The sequence below is a fragment of the Phacochoerus africanus genome, chromosome 3 (genome assembly GCF_016906955.1).
Source record: "Phacochoerus africanus isolate WHEZ1 chromosome 3, ROS_Pafr_v1, whole genome shotgun sequence".
In the NCBI taxonomy this organism is placed as follows: domain Eukaryota; kingdom Metazoa; phylum Chordata; class Mammalia; order Artiodactyla; family Suidae; genus Phacochoerus; species Phacochoerus africanus.
In genome coordinates, this window is record NC_062546.1 from 44,093,269 (window position 1) to 44,115,823 (window position 22,555).

Genomic DNA, 22,555 nt, shown 5'->3' on the forward strand with positions numbered 1-22,555 from the left:
TTTTGTCTTTTTTGTCTTTTTAGGGCCGCACTTGCAGCTTATGGAGGTTCCTAGGCTAGGGGTCCAAACTGAGCTGAAGCTGCCAGCCTATGCCAGAGCCACAGCAATGTGGAATCCGAGCCATGTCCATGACCTACACCACAGCTCACAGCAACACCAGATCCTTAACCCACTGATCGAGGTCAGGGATTGAACCTGCTTCTTCATGGATGCCAGTCGGATTTGCTAACTGCTGAGCCACGACAGGAACTCCTGTCTTTACTATTCGTTATGAAGCCAAGTGTCTCCTGGAGTTGAACTGAGAGAGACACAATCCTGGATTTATCTTCTGAGCCTCTCTACAGCTTTAGAAACACACACATCTGGCTTGAATCATGCCTACATCACTCATTAGCTTGCACAAGAGACAACTCATTTAAATACTCTATTAATTCTTCTGCCAAACGGGACTTATAATGCTAAAGTTTCAGAGTTTTGTTTTTGGTTGTTTTTTTTTTTTTTGTCTTTTTGCTATTTCTTTGGGCCACTCCTGCGGCATATGGAGGTTCCCAGGCTAGGGGTCGAATCGGAGCTGTAGCCACTGGCCTATGCCAGAGCCACAGCAACGCGGGATCTGAGCCGCGTCTGCAACCTACACCACAGCTCACGGCAACGCCGGATCATTAACCCACTGAGCAAGGGCAGGGACCGAACCCGCAACCTCATGGTTCCTAGTTGGATTTGTTAACCACTGCGCCACGACGGGAACTCCTAAAGTTTCAGAGTTTTTAAGAAGGTTCAATGAGCCAATATAACTAAGGCACTTCACACAGCACATAGCATGTACTAGTTGATCATAGAGTATGAGTTCTTCCTTTTCTCTTAACTTTGAGTGGGATGATCAATTTGCTGACAAATCAGTGACATAGTGATTAGGGCAAGTTGGTCAAAGCAGATGCCGGAGGAGGATATAGAAGAGGAAAACTGGAACTAGAAAGGGGGAGGCAGCCAAGAGGAGAAGACTCTGTCAACTAGGACCTGGGACCAACTTTCACCTTCTGGTCTTTTGTAAAAGGGTTACTGATGAAAGAGATAGATTTAAGCTTTGCAGTGTTCCGCCTTGCCCTAATAATTAGATGTCTAATGTACTTCCTGAGTTGGCACATTACCCAGAGCTGATTTATCCCTGGGACCAAGTCTTCCTTGAGCCAAAAGGAGCTGACTGCATCAGAGCTGAGGCTAGACAGGCTCAATTATCAAAGGAAATATGCTTAAGCATGAATTACACGATGGACCTTAAAGCAAGATGCCCATATCTTACTTTTCATGAATCCAGTGTGCAGTTTTAATTACTCAAACAACGGGGAAACACACTCATTCACTTCAGTGAGAAAAGAGGAAGTTTGGAGTAGAATTTTCTTACATGGTCCAAACATTGACCCTTTGACATGCTCAGTGTATTTATTCATCTTCTCTGTCCTCGAGCATCCTCTCTACTACCTTGTTTTTTTTAATTTTTAAATTTTTTATTTTTGGCTGCTCCCACAGCATGTGGAAGTTCCCAGGCTGGGGATGGAACCCACATCACAGCAGCGACCCAAGTTGCTTCAGTGACAACACTGGATCCTTAAGCCACTGTGTCACAGGAGAACTCCGCTACTACCTTAATTTAAAGAAATAACTGTGTTGCTAGAGCGGGTCCTTAACGTTCCTGAGCCTTGGGTATCTCTAGGAACTGTTCTGAGACTTGAGAAGAGGATAGAGAATGGCAAATATTTACGGAGAATGATGAGTTTGTCAGCACTGTTTTTACTTCTTAACTGCTCTGAGTCCCTAGTGAAATGATCAGCAGCCAACCAAGGCCATCAGGATACATTCTTCTGCATGGCTATTAGGAGAGGCATGGGTTAGCGACGTAAGAATGGTGTTGGTGAGGGTGGTGGAGGAGATGGGGGTGGAGGCAGTGCTGGTGGTGGCAGTGGTGCTGAAGGGGCTGGAGGTGATTGCAAGGTAGTAGTAATAAAGGGGAAGGTGTTAGTCAAGATGGTAGGTGGCAGAGGTAGTGAAAGGTCAAGGTGGTGGTAGTTGAAGCACTGGTGGTGGAAGAGGTAGCAAGGTACAGGTGAGGGTGGAGGGGATGATGGTAGACATGTTGGTGGCAGAGGCAATGATGGTAAAGTGCTGATGTTAAGAGAATGGAAAACCTTTGTCTGCACAAAAACTTGTGCATGAATGTTTACAGCAGCATCACATATCATAGCCAAGAAGTGAAAACCCATCCAAATATCCATCCACGGTGAAAGGATAAACAAAACATGTTTTCCATACCATGGACATTATTTGGCCATAAAAGGAATGAATCTCTGTTACATGCCACAGCATGGAGGAACCTTGAAAACACTATGCTAAACAGAAGAAGCTAGTCAGTCACAAAGGACTTCGTCTTGTCTAATTGTACTTATAGGAAGTGTTCAGAATAGGCACATCTATAGATAGAACTTCAATGAGTGGTTGCCTATGGCTGAGGTAGTGGAATGGGAATGGCTGCTAATAGGTAGGATGTTTCTTTGGGGGATGTTTAAAAATATTCTAAAATTAGATTGCACAACTCAGTGAATATACTAGGAACTATTGTAGTATATATTTTAAATGGGTGACTTGATATGGCCATAAAGCTATTAAATAAAGTGGGGGCAGCAGAGGTGGTGGTGATTGTGGCGGGCTCAGTTTGGGTGGGGGGATGTTGGAGAGAGGGAAGGAAAAGAAGAATTTATTGACACCTGATATACCTAAGTCAATGTAGGGCCAAGTCTGGGTACCCTAGGATTTTTCCCACGGATTTTTCTTTTTCCTTTGTCTTCTGGAGAACTTCATTTTCCCCATAGCCAACACTGAATTTACCCACAAGCATTTCTGAAATAAATTATAAAAATCAAGCCAAGTTTCGACTGCCATTGTGTCTAGAAGGGACACATTTGTTTTTTCCATACGGTGTCTTCAGCATGAAGAAGAGTCTTCTTAGGAACAATGGCATGGTGGTCAGGCTCTTCTCATGTGAGTGCAAAATCAGACAGGGTCCATGAAGAAATTAAAGCAGACATCTGGGGTCTATAATTTTTAATAATTTTTAAACTAGCTACAAAATGTCAATCACATCACAAACGGACAGAGGAAACAGGAGGAATTTAATATTACATGCTGTAATGATATTTATCGCACAGTTTATCTATATTTCATTCGTTTATATTATTTTTTAAAGGTTTCTTTATCAGCTACTAAACATCTCAGCAATTTGGTGTGCATAGCTCTAGATTAAGCAACAGAGAATTACTGATAACAAACCACAGGGGAAATGGTGATTAATAAAAGTCAGCCTTACTAAATTTACATCTCCACACTGTTTCATAGCAAGGTTGCTTTCTCCAAAACACAGCCTTCGAAAGCAGCAAACAAACCCTATTTTACATCCATCTGACATAGTTTCAGCCAAACATATATTTTGCTGGAAATGATTAAGTGGTGAGTGTGTCAAACCCAACTTTTTTTAAAATTCTTTTTTTTTAAAAAAGAATGATCATGGTTAATAAGTCTAAATATTGACAGAAAGAAAGTGACACTACTGCAGTTTTGCTGGTATAACTTAATCTTGACAGTGTCTCAATACTGAGCATGCTTTGTTGTTGTTTTGCTGTTGGTGCATGTGTGTTTTCTCATCAGTATGCTACTGTCATGGAAAGATTTTGTTTAAGTAGGAATCTAAAAATCTATTTAGTTCTCATGCATAAATCACATCACTTTTAGTGCAATGCTTGTTAGGTAATTCCACATTGTCTAATCATGAAATCATAAAGACAGATGATAGCCATGAGGAACCAAAGACAGCAAATTTTGAGAGTTTCAGAGCCTGACACCCAAAGAAAGGACCGTGGCAGTAGCTCTGTGGAATGTCACAGTTTTACAAGAACAATACTGCGTATTGAAAGAATCAACAGCACATTGAGCATTCCTAAATTGTTGTCATTCAGCAAACGCCACTGAGGAGAGGAAAGGAAAAAATGAAACCCAAGACATCTTATGTAGGGAGTTAGAGCCACCAAATGACCACTATATACAGCCTTTGGAAAGAAAGAGACCCAGAAAGAACAAAAGACACATAGTATTGTTGGGCCGATGGACAACACAAGACAACATTCACAATGGGGGCAGATTGATGTGTGTGTGTGCAAACCTACTAGATAATACCATGAGAAAAGCATGAAGGTGCTATCTTGCTGGACAGCATTTGCAAGAGAACACAGGTGGGCACACTTAACCACTCCCCAGCATCTTTGTTGCACGTTGGTTGGCCTCATCAATTCTGGTTTTGTTGGAATCAGCCTGGAAAAAGGGGAAAGAAAACAGAACTCAGTTTGCCCATTAATATTCTATTTATCCTTCTGGGTCCAGTTCAAATGCCTCCTATTGGGTGAAGGCTTCTTGAAACTTCTCCATCAGAATTAACCATCTCTTCTTTTTTTGTTGTTTTAAATTTTTCTTTAGGGCCACACTAATGGCATATGGAGGTTCCCAGGCCAGGGGTCTAATCGAAGCTGTAGCCACTGGCCTACACCATAGCCACAGCAACCCCAGATCCGAGCAGAATCTGCGACCTATACCACAGCTCACGGCAACACTGGATCCTTAACTCATTAAGCAAGCCCAGGGATCAAACGCACAAACTCATGGATACTAGTCGGGTTCGTTAACCAGTGAGCCACGACGGGAACTCCAACCATCCCTTCTTTTGTGTTCCCAGAACCACTGCTTATGGCTGGATTTGGATATGATCACAGAAGCTTGATCTTAGTTCTCAGGACTCTTTCCCTATCAGAGTGTCCTTTGAGACCAGCGATATCATTTATCTTGTTACATTTATCTGATAGCAAAAGATCTTTCTCTTCTGGAATGACTTCAATAACAGGCATCCACACCTGTTGGATTGAGTCGAATTATCGTCATTGGTACAGTTATTAGCAGTGTCACTTTGGGTACGTTATTGAAAGTTTCAGAGCCTCAGTTTTCTCATCTGTAAGCTGAGGACCAAAAGAACACTGCTAATGAGCACAGGTATCTACTACTTTCTACTCACTCGACTTTGACACCATCGAGATTGACATCAACTATAAGGCATATACTGTTATTAGCTCCTTTTTCCAAGTGAGGAAACTAAGCAGAGAGAATGTAGGCAATTTGCCTAATGTCTCAGTACTAATAAATGGGGAAACCAGAGTCAGAAAGCAAGCAGCCTGCAGTCAGAATCCACACTGGTTATCACTATGTTAGTCATTTTCCTACTTAGGTTTGCTATGAAGATGAAATGAGTTTATATATGCAATGGTGCTTAGAATAATGTTTCCCAAAAATTAAGTGCTCAATATATCTTATCTTGCAATTAATGTTATTGAGTGAAAACATGGCTTGATTTGGGGATGTTTAATAATTTTTTAGCCCCCTTTCTGAAGACTTTTACGCCTATGGATTTGATAACTGGCTTGTGTTTGCAGAGGCACATTTACTATTATTCTGTCCCTTGACTGAATGACTGCCTGACTGCTTGAGCTACCTTTTGTTCTACATGTACCATGACACTCAGGGCTACTAGTTGGATATAGCTTTAAACTTCAGAAAATGAACGATTCCAAACATCACTGAGAAATAGCTGAGTCAGCAAGTAGAAGGGAAAACAAATCTTGTTTAGGCTGTTGTTTTGTTCTATTGTGGTTGGTAATGTTGTCTGTCCCTCTCCAGCCTGGGAAGAGGGTAAGGAAACTGAGAGGCAGTGTAAGGAAAGCAAACTGTTTTTATATCAACCAGAACTTATTCAATAATTATTGAGTTTTCATCTACTACTATGATTCCTAATCTCCACCAAGCTGTTTCGTCTTTATTCCACTTGATTGTGAATTCCTAGGACCCTCTCATACTCAGTCTTCAAGTAGAAATTTGCCAAATTAAAATAAAAATATTTCTGGGTTATTCATTATCTGGCAATAGCTCCCTACCATCTGATTAGATAATCAAGAGTTGATTTTCAAAACAGGTAAGACAGAACACTTATTTTCTGAGACTGTGTTGATCTATAGATTCCTGTTTTTGACCTTTAGGTTCGTAATTTATTATTTTACTTTATTTTATTTTATTTTTTTTAGGGTTGCACCCAAGACATATGGAAGTTCCCAGACCAGGGGTTGAATAGAGCTACAGCTGCCAGCCTACACCACAGAAATAGCAATACGTGATCCAAGCCACATCTGTGACCTACACCACAGCTCACAGCAACATCAGATCCTTAACCCACTGAGCAAGGCCAGGGATTGAACCCACGACCTCATGATTACCAGTCGGATTCGTTTCCACTGGGCCACAACGGGAACTCCCTAGGTTCCTGATTTAGAAAATGAGTATTCTCTCCAATTTGACTTGGCCCTTAAATATTCCCTCTTCAGCTATAAATACTATCAGAAATAATGACACCTTGGTGCAAAGGCAAATTACAGGCTCAGAGCTCTGTGAAATGTTCCTGAAGATCAGATTATGCTATCTTTCCAGATTTAACTTTGAGAAGTGCTCAAATGAGACAGGTCATCCATGTAAAAATGAATAACATTTCTGGGAGTTCCTGTCATGGCTCAGCAGAAGCAAATCCAACTAGGAACCATGAGGTTGTGGGTTAGATCCCTGGCCTCGCTCAGTGCATTAAGGATCCAGCATTGCTGTGAGTTGTGGTGTGGGTCACAGATGAGGCTTGGATCCCAAGTTGCTGTGGCTGTGGTGTAGGCTTGCTGCTGCAGCTCCATTAGACCCCTAGCCTGGGAACCTCCATATGCTGTGGGTAGGGGCCCAGAAAAAAGACAAGAAGACAAAAAAAAAAAATGGATGACATTTCTGGAGGCAAACATTCTAGGATTTCTTGCAACAAGAATTCACCGGAAGAGTTCCCATTGTGGCTCAGTGGATTAAGAACTGGACATAATCCTGCTGTGTAGCACTGGGAACTATGTCTAGTCACTTACAATGGAGAATGATAATGTGCGAAAATAGAATGTGTACATGTACATGTAACTGGGTCACATGCTGTACAGTAGAAAAAAATTTGTATTGGGGATATAACTATTAAAAAATAATAAGAATATTCTATAGTCAAAAAAACAAAATAAAGGCCATTCTAACTTTAAAAAAAAAAGAAGTGGAAAGGCAAATATTATGACAGATATGTAAAATGCAGTTCATAACAGAGATGGAAGGCTGGAATACTTCTGAGCTATAAAAATTATTGCTATTTTATGACATTTTAAAAATATACATATATTTTATAAAAAAAAAGAGAACCAGACATAGTGTCTATGAGGACGCAGGTTCAATCCCTGGCCTCATTCAGTGGGTCAAGGATCTAGCACTGCTGCAAGCTGCAGTGTACATTACAGATGCACCTTGGACCTTGTGTGGTTGTGGCTATGGTGTAGGTCACAGCTGCAGCTCATAGTTGATGCCTAGCCTAGAAAATTCCATATGCCTCAGATGTGGCTGTAAAAAAAAAAAAAAAAAAAGAATGCACTGGAGAGTCTTCTCATGATGTACCAGAGGATATTTTGAAGCAAGGAGAGCATCAGCTTACTCTTTGGGTATTCTTAAAGGACCTGGGAGGAGCCGTTTTCAATAAGTGTCTGTGATGGCCACCAAAATCATTTTTGAAGCATACCAATATTCCAGACATACAATATCTGACACAAAAGGCACCATATCTTTATGATATTATATAAAAGTGCTTTTAGAAAAAAAATTCTGAGATAATTTTTTGTGAGATAATCTTTTTTTAGATGTCTTCCCAGTATTTGGAGAACACGTCTGTGTTTATTCTATTTATATGCTTTAGGACTTTATTTATGCAATCCATCCCATTCCAGTTTTCAATGCTCAAGATACATTACACAATTTGCCCTTCTGAGAAAACCAGGATGCCCTCCAACAAACAAGTCAGTAAGAGAGGTAGACGGAGCTGTTTAGCCCACCCTTCTGAACACTCTGGAAATCTCAACTTCAGACCATGACAGGTAGCTTTTAGGACACAGCACAGACTTCCAGAAATGAATACACTTCTTCATATTGGCATCCTGCTCTGATCGCAGATTTGAATTGTTCTTGTAACATCTTTCAGATGAGAACCCATGTTGTGAAGCCTGGAAAGCCCTACTGGAAGTCAAGGTCTCAGTTTTCAAATGCCGTATTTCCTTGTTGATGGGAGAATTTGAGGAGTGCTAAAAGCTTCAGTATTTAACGTATTTCATCGTATACATGTGCATGGCATCTTCCACTGACAAATTTATTTATTTATTTTTTTCACTGACAACTTTAAATCCAAGTTTGAACATCACTCTGTTGTTTCCTTAGCAACAGTTCCCATAAAGATCTGATATAAACTCGCCCTAATTTTAATAGTTTTTTGAAAGAATCATACCATTTTAACCTTAGAAAATTATATATAAAAATACTTTAAATCAGAAAGCAAGGTTTTTTGTTTTTCTTTTTAGGGCCACAACTGTGGCATACGGAAATTCCCAGGCTAGAGGTCGAATTGGAGCTACAGCTGCTGGCCTACGCCACAGCCACAGCAGTGCCGGATTGGGGCCGTGTCTGCGACACATTACAACAACACCAGATCCTTAACCCACTGAGTGGGGCCAGGAATCGAACCTGCATATTCATAGATACTAGTCAGGTTGGATTCCACTGAGCCCAGCTGGAACTCCAGAAAGCAAGGTGTTTAAATAGACAAAGTAACTTCTTGACAGTCCATGGGAATGTATGGAAAATTGCATTGTTTTGGACTCCCAAAACTTGACTGTTAATTGAAGGGATGAGAAAGGATTGTGACTGACAGAGTTGGGTGAAGCTATTTTTGTGGTCATGAGAGAAGCACCAGAAGATTCTCTTCAGTCCTACAATGTGATTTTAACCTTAGATATGCAGGAAACCTTTGCACTTCCTATTAACAGTAGAAAGAACTTGTACAAGAAGGTAGAAGTCTACTAATGACTGTGTAACTCCTGTAACATGTTTCATTTGGTGCAATGTTGAGTTGAAATGGACTTTATCTAACTCATATCTGGATTGTCATTTTGATGGGGGGAAAAAAACCCCACTAGTTATTTGAAGGTAACTAGACCCCTTCCCCACTTAAGCAATTCAACATTCAAAGATGACATAAAGGCTCTTTCCTATTCACTTGCCTGACTTTTTGAAAGCTTATAAAACTTAGAGCTGCATCTGTCTTTGCCTGTGCAGTAAATCAGCCCCAGAATGAAAGGTTTTCCTTAAAGAAGAGAACTGGAAATGCAAAGTGGCAGAATTAAGATGTCACTTGCCTTTCCAGGAAAACTTCTGCTTGCTTAAAGCCCAGCTCTATCAGTAAAGGTTTGACCCCTCTTTCTTAGCAGAACTTCTCTTTCTGGGACTCTAATTGAGTTTGAGATACATTATCTTCCTACATCTGTGAGTAAATTGGGCCCATTGATAGAAAATAACTACTTTTTTTTTTTTTTGAAATCATTTTCCTGTTGGAAGGTAAGCTGGCAATTACCTCTTAGTTCATTTTTCTGGACCATAATGCATTAGGTCCATTTGTGTTGGCTCTAGTGCTTTTTGAGACTCTCAATATTGTTCTAAAATCTATTGATTTGCACAGCTTTCAAAGCTTTAGCATTTCAAAGGCTCTTAACAATGATAAGTATGTCAGGTCTTGTGAAAGTAAGCAGAGGACAAATATTTGTCAACCAACACTGACATCTGACATTATTATGTAGTTCAATACTGAGTAGGCAAAGTATCATGCAATCAAATAGTTTTTAATATAATGTATATAGAACACAATAGGGCAAATCATTCCTTTTATGTCTATTCATGCCTTTCTCAAGTCAGCAGAGGATGCTTAGGTACCAAGAAATTGAGTATTTAACTTTGTGATTCAAGAGATCTCAAAAAACACCCTTCTTCCCCTACCAAAGTGGAGTGAATTGTTGAAAAGAAACTCAGGGTTTCAGACTCAAAACATCAGCACCTTCCAAGGAATAATCTCACACAATATATGATTAGCTGAGTAGAATTGATTATAGATGCACAATTGCCTTTAAACTTACAATGTGTGTATTTCTCCCTTGTTAACATTTGGACATTTTAAGAGGTTACAAGCAATATTTAGGACTCTACTGATTGGTGAGGGGGTGGAATACAAAGATACAGAAGCTGTATCAGATGCATATAGTGTAGAATATCAGGGTTTGGTGCCCATATCCTTTTACGAAAGCTTTTCAGCATTTCCTTCTGGGCCCTCCTAATCTCAAGACCCCGAACCCACCCTTTTCCATTATATTGTCCCCACTCTTCCTTAATGCCTCTTATTGACATGAGGGGCTCAATCTTAGATTGACATCTGGTGTCCTCCTGTGAACTCAACTTCCTCAGGTTATGTTTCCACTTTGAGATCTGGACATGTGCACCACTGACCTAGAAATGGAATCTGGGCCTTTTTGAACTATCATTAAAGCTTTGGCACTTCCATTTCCTGACTCTATTCCTACATCATCTCCATTTGACAAACTCCTAACCATCCTTAGAGACTCAATACAAATTCGACTTTTTTGGGGGAGATTTTCCCATCTACTGAACCCTGAAGTCTTTCCTCATCTAACCTCATTTAGCACTGGATGTGTGGCTTTCTTGGCAAATTATATTTTCATCTGGAAATTCACTGTTCTAAGTTTCTTGGCTGTAAGGATGCTGTTTCTCTCATCCTAATATGCCCAGCAGTTGCCTAAAATAAAGATGCCCTTGGAGGACTATCTGCTAGATTAAATTCTACCCTGTTATTTACTTCTGTGCTGCTGGATTTTTGTCTTGGAAAAATTAGACAATTTTTGGATTATCTTTCAGTGCCTAAACCTAAAGTCATGGCGTGAGGGTCTTGTGATGCCCTTCACCCTTCCTCAGTGGTTATTTCAGAGGAAGTGATGAGCAAAGGAAACATACTGACAGCCATGCACTCACCTTCTCCATGATCCTGTCGATCTGGCGGTTTTGTGTATCGATCTCATTGCCCATATCCAGGGCCATGTGACGGAGGTTTCCAATGATGCCGCTCACCTGCTCCAGGTTTTCATCCATTTCATTTTCTCGGGCATCATTTGTTACCCTGGGTATCAAAGAGCAGTTTTTAGAAGATAGAAGAAACTCAAATACCAAGGAGTCAAAGATGAGGGTAAATCTATAGACCTCTATAGGTATCAACTCTATACTTTCTGAATCTCCATTCAACACAGGAACACATTTTAGCTTTTGTACATTACAAGGTACTTTTAAAAATTGCATATTGATAAATTTCTACTTTTATTTTTTATTTTTATTTTTTTTTGCTTCTTAGGGCTGCACCCACAGCCTATGGAGGTTCCCAGGCCAGGGGTCGAATCAGAGCTGCAGCTGCTGGCCTACACACAGCCACAGCAACGCAGGATCTGAGCCACATCTTCGACCTACACCACAGACCATGGCAACGCTGGATCCTTAACTCATTGAGTGAGGCCAGGGATTGATCCTCATGGATCCTAGTTGGGTTCGCTAACCACTGAGCCACAAAGGAAACTCCTAAATTTCTACTTTTAAAGAAGGCATATTAAATGATTAATTTACCTACTTTTCTAACTTCCACCAACACATCATCATTTCCTCCCTTCATATGTTTATCCCAATTTTCATTTTTTTTTTTTAAGGGTAAAATCATTTTAGTTGGGAGGATTCCGGGTCAGAGAATGAAGATGGAACTAGTTAGAAACTGTATTTTTCTTTCTGAGATGTCAATCAAAATCTACAAGGGTCAAATTTAGAATGAAAGAGAAAGCTATTGAACTAAGTCACAGAATTTCTCCACCCATCTCCTTCTCCATTTGGGACCAATATCAAAGGGAAGAGGAATGTGAATTATAGTCTGCCCCTTAATCCTTTTTGCTCCCAAGAACTCCAAAGGGAGCTTTTTGTCAAGGTGGTTTTATTTGCTCAGATTTCAATGCTATGGGATTTTTGGTGGCACTGTGAATGGATGATCTCAAAGAAGAAGACTGGGACAGAAAATTCAGTTTAAGTGGGGAGGAAGGACTTGGCTCTCATTTTTTTCATAGTCCAGCTTGAAAGTTAAGAAGTAACTCTTTTTAGGAGTTCCCATCGTGTCGAAGTGGAAAAAATCTGGCTAGGAACCACGAGTTTTCGGGTTCATTGCTCAGTAGGTTAAGGATCTGGCGTTGCCGTGAGCTGTGGTGTAGGTCATAGACATGGCTTGGATCCTGCATTGCTGTGCCTGTGCCGTAGGCCAGCAGCTGTAGCTCCAATTGGCCCCCTAGCCTGGGAACCTCCATATGCCATGGGTGTGGCCCTAAAAAGCAAAAACAACAACAACAAAAAACCCTACCAAAAAACATTTTTCTACCACAGATGCTGATGGGCTAAAATATGTTCGGAAGGGTTAACATCCTTCCCCCATGGTAAATCCCAATGCAGACTGTTTCTCTAAGGTTTTAAAACCATTTAAATCCAGATAAAATTAAAAGGGAACTTTTTAGATCTCTTATGTAGAAAAAAAGAAGCTTATTTAAATGATCATCAGCAGCTGAGACATACTTCTAATTCCATGGTCCTCAGCCCTCTTTGCATTTCAGAATTACCTGAGCAGCTTTAAAACTACTGATATCCATGTCTCATTTCTAGAGATTCTGATTCACTGGGTTTGGATTAAGCCCAGGCACTGATACTTTTAAAAAGTTGCACAGTTATTCTAATATGCAGTTAGGTTTGAGGACCCCTGGTCTAGTTTCTCTGGGAGCAGATAGAAACATGAATAGAATTGTCATCTGTGAAGTTCTGGGTAGATATCTGGACATTTATACATAAAGAGCAGTGACTCATCTTTTGAATCTGGGTATATAGATGGTTGATCAAACAGCTACCCTAGTTACTGCTGAGTCCTAGGGTAGTAACCTGCAAAAAAGAATAACTTTTCCCTTTTTTTTTTTGGCAACAGGACTATTTGTTATTATTATTATTTTCTGATCTCTTGGGAGCTGAGTTTTGAATCAGCAGATGTGTGATTTGAGATTTTTAAATAGAGGTTAAATTAGCTTTTGTTTCCAGATCTCATAGGACCTGCTTAAGAAGTCAGGTCTCCTCATTATTCTGTGTACCCCTTGATCTGTTCTCTGGCTCAGAGGCTGACCTCTCTACAACCCTATCACCCAGGTTCTCTTATTTTGACTTTCTGTGGCCTCTGGCCAATGGCCATTGAGGGACTGGAGGGCAAGAGGCTGAGGGGTTGGGGCACTTATTTCCCTTTCTTGTTTCCTGCTGGGTCTACAGTTGCTGAATCTCAACATATAGCTCCTGCCCACAGATGTAATTCCTCTTGGCTTCTGGTGATAGATTGCTCCTGGCCAGTTAGGACCCTTCCTGGCTATTGCTAGTTCCTAAGTGCTTCACCGTTCCTTGTTATTGACACTGCCCACACCTCTGTAAACAATCTCTTTAGTAAGTTCTGTCCAACTGAACTCATGAAATGAGACACCTCCTTACTACTGAGCTGGTGTTGGATGTGGTCATGTGACTTGGTTTGTCTCACGAAGCGTGGGCACAGGTTTGATAAATCCTTGTGCATCAGAGTCTACTGCTGAGGTTGTTGCCCCCACCATGCAAGAAACCTGGGCTTTACTGTTGGAGAGGCCATGGAGAGGAAAAGAGAGGCCCTCAGTGACAGCCCCAGCCGACCACCAGATAAACAATAAGGCCATCTTGGATCATCCTACACCCAGTTATATATAATGAGTGAGCCCAGGAGAGGCTCTTGGAAGAACTGCTCAGCCAACGAAAGATTCAGAGAGTTCTCTGCGGCACAGTGGGTTAAGGATCTGGTGTTGTAACTGCAGCAGCTTGAGTTGCTGCTGTGTGTGGCTCAACTTCAGACCCTGGCTCGGGAACTTCCACATGCCTTGGGTGTGGCAAAAAAAAAAAAAAATTCGGAAGTAATAAAAATGGGAGTTCCCGCCATGGCTCAGCAGAAGTGAATCTGACTAGAAACCATGAGGTTGTGGGTTCAATCCCTGACCTCGATCACTGGGTTGGGGATCCAGCGTTGCCATGAGCTGTGGTGTAGGTCGAAGATGTGGCTCAGATCTGATGTTTCTGTGCCTATCGTGTAGGCAGGTGGCTACAACTCCAGTTCAACCCCTAGGATGGGAACCTCCGTATGCCACAGGTGGGGCCCTAAAAAGCAAAAAAAAAAAAAAAAGTAATAAAATGATTGTTTTAAGAACCACTCAATTTGAGGTGGTTTGTCCCTAAAAAGTAGATAACTGACCTCATACCAGTCAGAATGGCCATCATCAAAAAGTCTACAAACAATAAATGTTGAAGAGGGTGTGGAGAAAAGGGAACACTCCTACCCTGTTGGTGGGCATATAAATTGGTACCATTATGGATAACAGTATGGAGGTTCCTTAAAGTAAATATAGAATTACCAGAGTTCCTGCTGTGGCTCAGCAGTAACAAACCCAACTAGTATCCATAAGGACTTGGGTTCAATCCTTAGCCTCACTCAGTGGGTTAAGGATCTGACATGAGTTGTGGTGTAGGCCACAGACACAGCTCCAATCTTGCATTGCTATGGCTGTGGTGTAGGTGGGAAGCTGTAGCTCCAACCAGACCACTAGTCTGAGAACTTCCATGTGCTGCATGTGTGGTCCCAAAAAGCAAAAAAATAAAAATAAAAATAAAAAAATAAAAAATAAATATAGAACTATCATGTGATCCAGCAATCTCACTCCTGGACATATATTTGGAGAATACCATATTTCAAAAATATACATGCACTCCAATGTTCATGGCAGTACTATTTATAATAGCCAAGACATGGAAGCAACCTAAGTGTCCATCAACAAAGAATTAAAGAAGATGTAGTACATATGTACAATGGAATATTACTCAGCCACAAAAAAGAATGAAAGAATGCCATTTGCAGCCCATGGATGGACCTAGAGATGATCATACTAACTGAAGCAAGTGAGACAAAGAAAGAGAAATATCACATGAGATCATTAATACATGGTATCTAATAAAAACAGTACAAAAGAATGTATTCATAAAACAGAAACAGACCCAAAGATTTCAAAACCAAACTTATGGTTACCAAAAGGGAAATGCAATGGGGAGGGATGAACTGAGAGGTTGGGAGTGGCATGTACACACTATTATTTATAAAATTGGTAAGTAACAAAGACCTACTGTATAGCACAAGGGAATGTACCCAATACTCTGTAATTACCTATATGGGAAAAGAACCTGAAAAAGAATGGATATATGTACACGTAGAACTGATTCACTTTGCTGTATACCTGAAGGTAACATAACACCGCAAGTCAACTATACTCCATTAAAATTTTGAAAAATCAGGTAATTGTTATAATGCTGGCTGCACTAGGCTCACCTGCGGATGAAGCCACCACTGATGGCCATCTGCTCCCGTTCGTCCACCACACGAGCAGGCTGGCTGGCCACAACTCCATCCTGATTATTGCCCCAGGCTTTTTTGTAAGCATCACTTGATTTAAGCCTATGCAAAAAAGAGGGTGAGTGACCAGCAAAGGGGGTGGAGCATCAAGCTCACAACAATGGTTCCCTCTTCAAGCTAAGAATCGAACCAAGCAAATGAGTTTTAATTTGAGGCATCAGAGAATACCGATATATCATAATCCGGACCCAAACAGTTGGCCACCACCATGCCTCAGCTACTCAGGATTTTCATTTCCAATCAAGTCAACTGCAATTGTCAAGATGGCAAACTTTGCCCATAGGTTGTTCTTTGTTTTGGTTTGTTTTTGTTGGATTTAAGACAAGATTTAAGGTAGCTGGAGGACATTCAGTTCTATTTCAATGACATGGTTCTATTTTGAGACACAAAACACACAGAAGAAACATACTGGCAGACAGACACAAAACAAGACTGCCAAGTAGAGTGTGTACATCACACCACAGCAACGCACTGGCATCAAAAAAAACATACTGGACCAAGTTTTTACACACCATCATGCAAAGATTCCCTGTTTTAATTTTTTTTCCCTCAAGGCATTTGTGGAACCAAGCATTCCCACTCTGCATAGAGCACATAAAGGATTGGTGGTTGGCCAAGGGTGATGGTCTTTGAGTTGCCTCTAGAGTGATTTGAATTAGATAATATATCGGTACTTCCAAACAGTCACCATACATCCAGAGTCGATGTACAAACCTTTGTCCACAGAGACAAAAAGTAAAAGAGGCGTAGTGAAATGAATGCAGGAAAATAGAAGAGAGAACAAGCCATCTAGCACCAAAAAAAGGGAAATCCCTCTACATCTTCTTCATGCACCAGCTACAGGCATGAGTAGAAAGTGAAGCATTCTCATTTAAGCCAAACTACTCCAGAAGTTGATCATTCTCAAAAAAGGCACTAGCAGGACAGTAATAGCCTTCATGAAGATTTGAAACGCAGGTTCAATAGCTTCTTTGTTGGGCAGCGGGGCAGGCTGGGAGTGGTTACAAACTCCTACTTAAACTATACTGGGGTCAGGTAGGGGAAGAGTAGTCTGGAAAGGGTGTGGTCTCCGTGGGCCATATTTCACTGAGCTGCCTTGGAGAGAGACTTAAAATCCAGGCATACCTGTTGTGCCCAATAGAAACATGTGCAGCATATTTTGGTGGGTGTGTTGTAATTGTGCCATCAAAGATGTTTTTAGGTTCTTTGCATAGTAGAAACCACACGCTTTTTAGTCCAAGAACAGAACTTTCTTTGGTCCCATTTTCACATTTCCTATGATAAGGCACCAGAATTTAGCTTCTTTCTTTCTTTTTTCTTTTACTGGAGGACCATAGCCATCTATTAAAACTGGCTCTACCACTAATATTTGCAGACTGGGGACCAAGCAACCCTGGAGACAAATTGGAAAATTGTCCAAATGAAATTTCAGCAACTCCCATAATCTGATGTATCATGAATGCCACAACCCCTGCAGCAGTCCAAATTCGCTGCTAAAGAGCCAGGAGCCCACTTAGTGGGACAAAATCCAAAAACTAATTTAATAGAGTTTAAAGTCTGGTTCCCCCTTCCTCCAAATCCCCATCCCCTCCCTCCTCATATTAAAAGAAGTTACCTGGACCTTGTGATGCTTTCTGCTATGTAAAATGTCTGGTATACCATCTTTGGCAGAGTCAAGGGGGTTGGGGAGGTTTGCGTTTCTGAACGAAGGCGAATCACTGCACCCACAATGCTGCACATAGACTCACATAAGTGCTGGACATCTACCATAGTCCTTCGAAACATGCCGAGACAGGGCGAAGCCCTCAGAGAGTCCAGGGCACCACCAGCCACTGCGTTGTGACACATGGTTTTCAAAGCATTATTTACACACAATAGGGAACATTTCAGTCAAGCTTTGAAGCTCAGTAAGGGTCTCTTGTGCAATAAGGAATTAGTGCCAACTAGTATGTGGAATTTGTAGGGGCCGTCATTTCATCTTTATATTGGAATCCATCCCGGGGAGTGAGGGGGCCTGCCTCCACCCTTTCTCCACACACAGTTGATGGGTGGGGAAAAAGTATCTGTTGGAATTCATCACAGAACAGGTAGATATCTCATCTGGGGGCAAGTGGCCACTGAAAAGGATATACAGTTAAATCTTGACTAACTGGAATGCTTAGCAATAGCATGTTGGTGAATTATAGGGCTTTCTTAATTAACAAGGGGGCGTGGAGGAAAATTTTGTTTCAGGGGTAATTGTTAAATATCTGTTAGATTGTTGAGCCACGTTCTGGCCTTAGAGTCTTAGGGTAGTGAACACGATTGAATAATTCCTTGGTTATGGTTTCTCTTGATGTGTCTGATGGCCTTTTCTTTGCAAATCAGCTCTTATTATTTGATCCGCTGAGATGCTGAAGTTTTAGGATGGAGACTGAATGAGAGAATGCAAACTGCTTAGAATGGCCTTAAAGAGAAACCATTTTAAATCCCTGATGGGATTTATTTTCCCTTTGTTCATTTGTCTTTTTTTGCTAAAAATGGAAGGGAGCAAAATTCAAATACACCCGAGGGTTCCAGTTAGCTAGATTCCAGTTAATCAGGCTTTACTGTAGATCGTTCTTAAAATAAAAAAAAAAAAAAAGCTTTACATTTATTTGTAAATTGAGCCCCTCCCCCTCCTAAACAGGAAGTGGGATATTTTAAATCAGCCTCAAAGTTTAAAGGATGTGAATGGTCATATAATCAGCTAGAAATGACAACAATTTCTATTCTAAAAGCTAGGATCAGGAGAGCTTTTAGGAAAAAAGCTTCTGTTCAAAGGGAAGTGGGAGGGGTGAGGGAGATGGGGTAACCGGTTTAATTTTTCAAATGCATGTTGGACACTCCACTCATGCATTTTTTTTTTTCCACTGCTAGTCCAATGAGACTACCTTCCAGAACCCTTATTTTCAGGTTCCTTCTGTTGCAAACCTTTATAACCACATGTCACATTTCTGCTACATTCCAAAAAAAGCGTTGCAGAACCTTGAGAACAGTTGAATGTTTTGTGATGTCGTGCATGCAAAATCTACACATTTCAACATTTCGGCCAGTGTACGGGGAGATCTTCCAAGAGGAAGAATTGGAGAGGGATGGGTCCAATTTGTCTAAGGCTTGAGCACTTCTCGCTGAAGAACTCATTGCCTCTGCATTGGTGTGGCTTTGGCATCCCTAGTCTAACCGCTGACCAGATTTGGCAACTGGTGGGTAGCTGAAAGGGTGAATCTGTCTCATACTTTCTAACTGATGGAATGCTTGTTTGGGCCAAATTACCTGTCACTTTGGCTTCTGAAAAATCAAACCTTGATGTGTTTCTCATCTTCCAAACTTACCCCCAACCCCCATCTTTTCTACATCTGCAATTTTGGCTTTGGGGATTTAGAAAACATAAAATTCCCTGGGTGCCTTTTTCTTGAGGTTAGTCTCTGTCTCGAGGTACACTTTCTGGAAAATGTTGAAACGTTTCATCAATAAAGTTGCTGACAGTGAAGCTTTCACTGTAGTATGCCTGATTTTTAATGCATCAACAGTAACTCCTGCTAATATCATCTATGCTATGAGATGAATGCATCGGAGACAGTATTGATCTGTTCTGCATGCCACATACTCATCCTGCCTTGCGCCCGGCAGGAATGAGCTTGTCAAGGCTTGGAGATGGGCCTTGGGAAACCAAAGCTTCAGGCAGGCAGGCAGCACCTACTTGTTACAGGGACACACACAAAGCCCGCAGAATTTTCCTAGATCCGTCAAATTCTTTTCTGCTTCTTTCATGTCCTTATTGATTTGGTCCATCCCTTCCTCAATGCGTTCCAGTTGTTCTGATTAAACATAAGTATTTTATCCCCACAGAATGAAGCAGATGGAAAAGGACAAAGAAAAAAAAGACAAAACTTCAGACATTCACTTTGACATTAAAAAAGAAAAAAATAAATCAAAAAGAAAGAAAGAAAACTGGACGCCACAGATTAGAGCTGGTACCCAGTACCTACTTGTTACAAGGACATATGAAAAGGCCACAGCATTTCCCTAAATCTTTTAAATTTTTCTCAGCCTCCTTCATGTCTTGGTTGATATGGTTCATGCCTTCTTCGACACGATCGAGTTGTTCTGGTTAGGACAAAGGGATGACAGTGTGGAATGAATTTTTTTTGGGTTTCCAACAGAACATGAGAAATGACTACGGAAACAGAATTTGAAAGAGAAAGGAGAGCTATTGCAATGCATTGTCCAAGAGGATGCATTGCTGTAGACGGCTGTTGCTGCCCTAAGCAGGCAAGAGTGGAAGGAAATGAACAAAAATGATGCTCCAGTAGTTTATAGTTCAGACATGATGGGATGGGGTAGGTAGGCCTGGTTGATTCTGAGTGTCAGGGAAAACAGCACCGCATGTTCGATTACTCAGAGATCAGTGAAACCCAAGAGAAAGAAAACAGGGTATTAGTTTTTATTTTAGGCATCCAGATTTAATGCTACTAGAGAAAGTGTCTCCTTCAACTTTAAAAGGGCTCTATTTTTTGCTTTTTAAGCATCCTCAACCAGCTAAGGGTAGAAAATAGAATCCACCTCCTTTGGGGAAAAAAACAACTATAGTTAATTAGCAATGGCTACCAGATCTTTTTTTCCTCTCTCAGTTGCTATCTAGCCAAAGGCAGGCCATGGGCAATTCTTGATTTTGAGTACTTAATTCACAGAAGCCCTAAAAGTGACATCAGCACAGCCACATTACAAGTACTGGAAGGAACATTTAAATTCCTTTCATCTGCTGACTTACTTGCTATGAAAGCTTTGGAAGGCATTTCACTTCTCTGCCCTGATTTCCCATTCTCCACAGTAGGGGGACATGCTAGACCCCAACCCCAGGCAGACAGCAGGAGAAATGAATGCCGGGGTCTGAAGGAAGGCGATAATTTGGAACATAAAACAGTATCAAGTCACTGCTGCTAGGACAGCTCACCTTAGTGTACCTAAGACATAGATCTATAGCCATAAACACGAATTATACTTCTAGGTTGCTGGGGTAACATACACCAACGTGATTAATCTTCCAAAAGTTGTGCCATCAAATTGAGTAAACTATGAGTTCCATGAAGGGATTTGTAAAACAGCCTTTAAGACCATTAAAGCAGCAATGGGTGTCTTGGCTGTCTATTTACAAAACCTAATTAAATTTCTATTCCTCTTTTCATCTATATTTTTATGCATGCATGCCTATGCTTCTGGGAAGAAAGGCATGATTGGAATAAAACTGGTAAATACATTTCCAGTCTACAGGCATAAATAATCACGTAAAAACAATTTCACATTAAATCATATGGCGTAAATGGTTATTCCAAAAAAAACGAAGATAGGTTCCCTAGTGACCTAAAATGGAGAAAATGTTCATTTGGAAAATAAAAGCCTATTGCGTTCTTTTTTGTAGGTTTGAAGAACAGAATTCAGCTCATTAGGAATCCGCTATCTCAGCTCTGCTTTTCAAATGACTGGAGAAAACAAAATGTTTATCCAGCATTGGATAGCCAGAGAAAATAACATTCTGGTGCTGGCAAATCTTTGGTGAATAAATATAAGTACGGTAATATCTTTAAGAAAATTCTCTCTCCTTTTTTCTTTTTTAAGGACAGCACCTGTGGCATATGGAAGTTCCCAGGCTAGAGGCTGAATCAGAGCTGCAGCTGTCAGCCTACACCACAGCCACAGAAACACTGGATCCGAGCTGCATCTTCAACCTACACCACAGGTTGTGGCAAGGCTGGATCTTTATCCCATTGAGCGAGGACAGGGGTTGAACCTACATCCTCATGGATACTAGTTGGGTTCTTAACCTCCTGAGACAAAATGGGAACACCGAGAAAATTCTTAAAGGGGTTAAAAAAAAATATATGGCAATTCTTTACATTTCAGAGAATTTTGTGCTTTTCTGAAGACTTCATTCCAGTTTCCTTTAAGGAATGTAGAAAATTAGTCTATAGATCAAATTAACTGTCATATGAGGAGATTGGTTGGGGGAAAGGAGCTCAACATCTTCAATACAAGAACCATGTTAAGTGCAGACAGAAATAGGGATGCCAAATCCCAATTGAACAATTGCTAATGGCTTCCTGGAGAGCTGGGTTGAGATGGGGCTGAAGCAAGTACCTGGGCTCAGAGGGAAAACACGGTGAACTCAATTAATGACGGCTGAAATGTGCACAGATTATGGCATGGGGAACGCACTTAGGTATTTGCCCTTCTTGAAGAATTTCTCTTGAGTTAATATTTTCAGCCCAAATATTAACTCTTTGACATTTCAGGAGGCCCACCCACTGTGTCTCCAGGGATTAGAAAATAATGCAAAAAAAAAAAAAAGGTGACGTGTTGGATTTCTGAACCAGAGAACTCAATTTAAAAAATAAAAACAGGCAGGTCCAAATCCCTATTTCTGAGAGCTGGGTTCTGCCATGGGTCTGCATCTTGTTCAGCAAAAATCATTTGCAAAGAGGAATTCTGGAGCTCTGTTAGAAAAGTTGATACAGAAAACTTATTTTACAGCTCCAATGTTGATTGAATGTATCTTTACACACAATTATCAGTAAAATTCTTAATTTAAAAAATATCATGGAATTATTTTGTCACAGATATTCTGACAATAATATTAATTTTTTCGGTTCTCCCTTAAAACGTGAGTGCTATAAAGGCAGAGAATTTTTGCCCATTTTATTCAGTGCTATGGCACACAGTAGGTGCTCACCATAATATTAATTTTTAGAGTGGTACTGAGTTACATATGTAGATGTGTTTGGTATACTGGGACTTCACAGCACTTCAATGACTTCTGTGAAGATGTTTCTCAGGAAATGCTTTTTTAAAATTAAAAAAAATTTTTTAGGGCCGCACCACTGCATATGGAAATTTCCAGGCTAGGGGTCAAATTGGAGCTATAGC

The 22,555-nt window shown here is 40.7% G+C and overlaps 1 protein-coding gene across 2 annotated transcripts in view; it reads right to left on the reverse strand.

Annotated features, from left to right (window-relative positions):
* Positions 1-3,081: 3,081 nt before the first annotated feature.
* Positions 3,082-22,555, reverse strand: part of SNAP25 (synaptosome associated protein 25) — an 85,958-nt gene continuing 66,484 nt past the window's right edge. Inside the window, exons 5-8 of one of the 2 annotated variants that reach the window (XM_047771682.1) lie at positions 19,335-19,452; positions 15,530-15,655; positions 11,059-11,203; positions 3,082-4,356 (exon numbers count right to left, since the gene is read on the reverse strand). In XM_047771682.1, coding sequence (XP_047627638.1) covers positions 4,288-4,356; positions 11,059-11,203; positions 15,530-15,655; positions 19,335-19,452 — 458 coding nt within the window. In that variant the 3' untranslated portion in view covers positions 3,082-4,287. Of the gene's footprint in view, positions 4,357-11,058; positions 11,204-15,529; positions 15,656-19,334; positions 19,453-19,623; positions 19,742-22,555 lie in introns of both variants that reach the window. The other variant, XM_047771681.1, reaches the window with a different exon arrangement.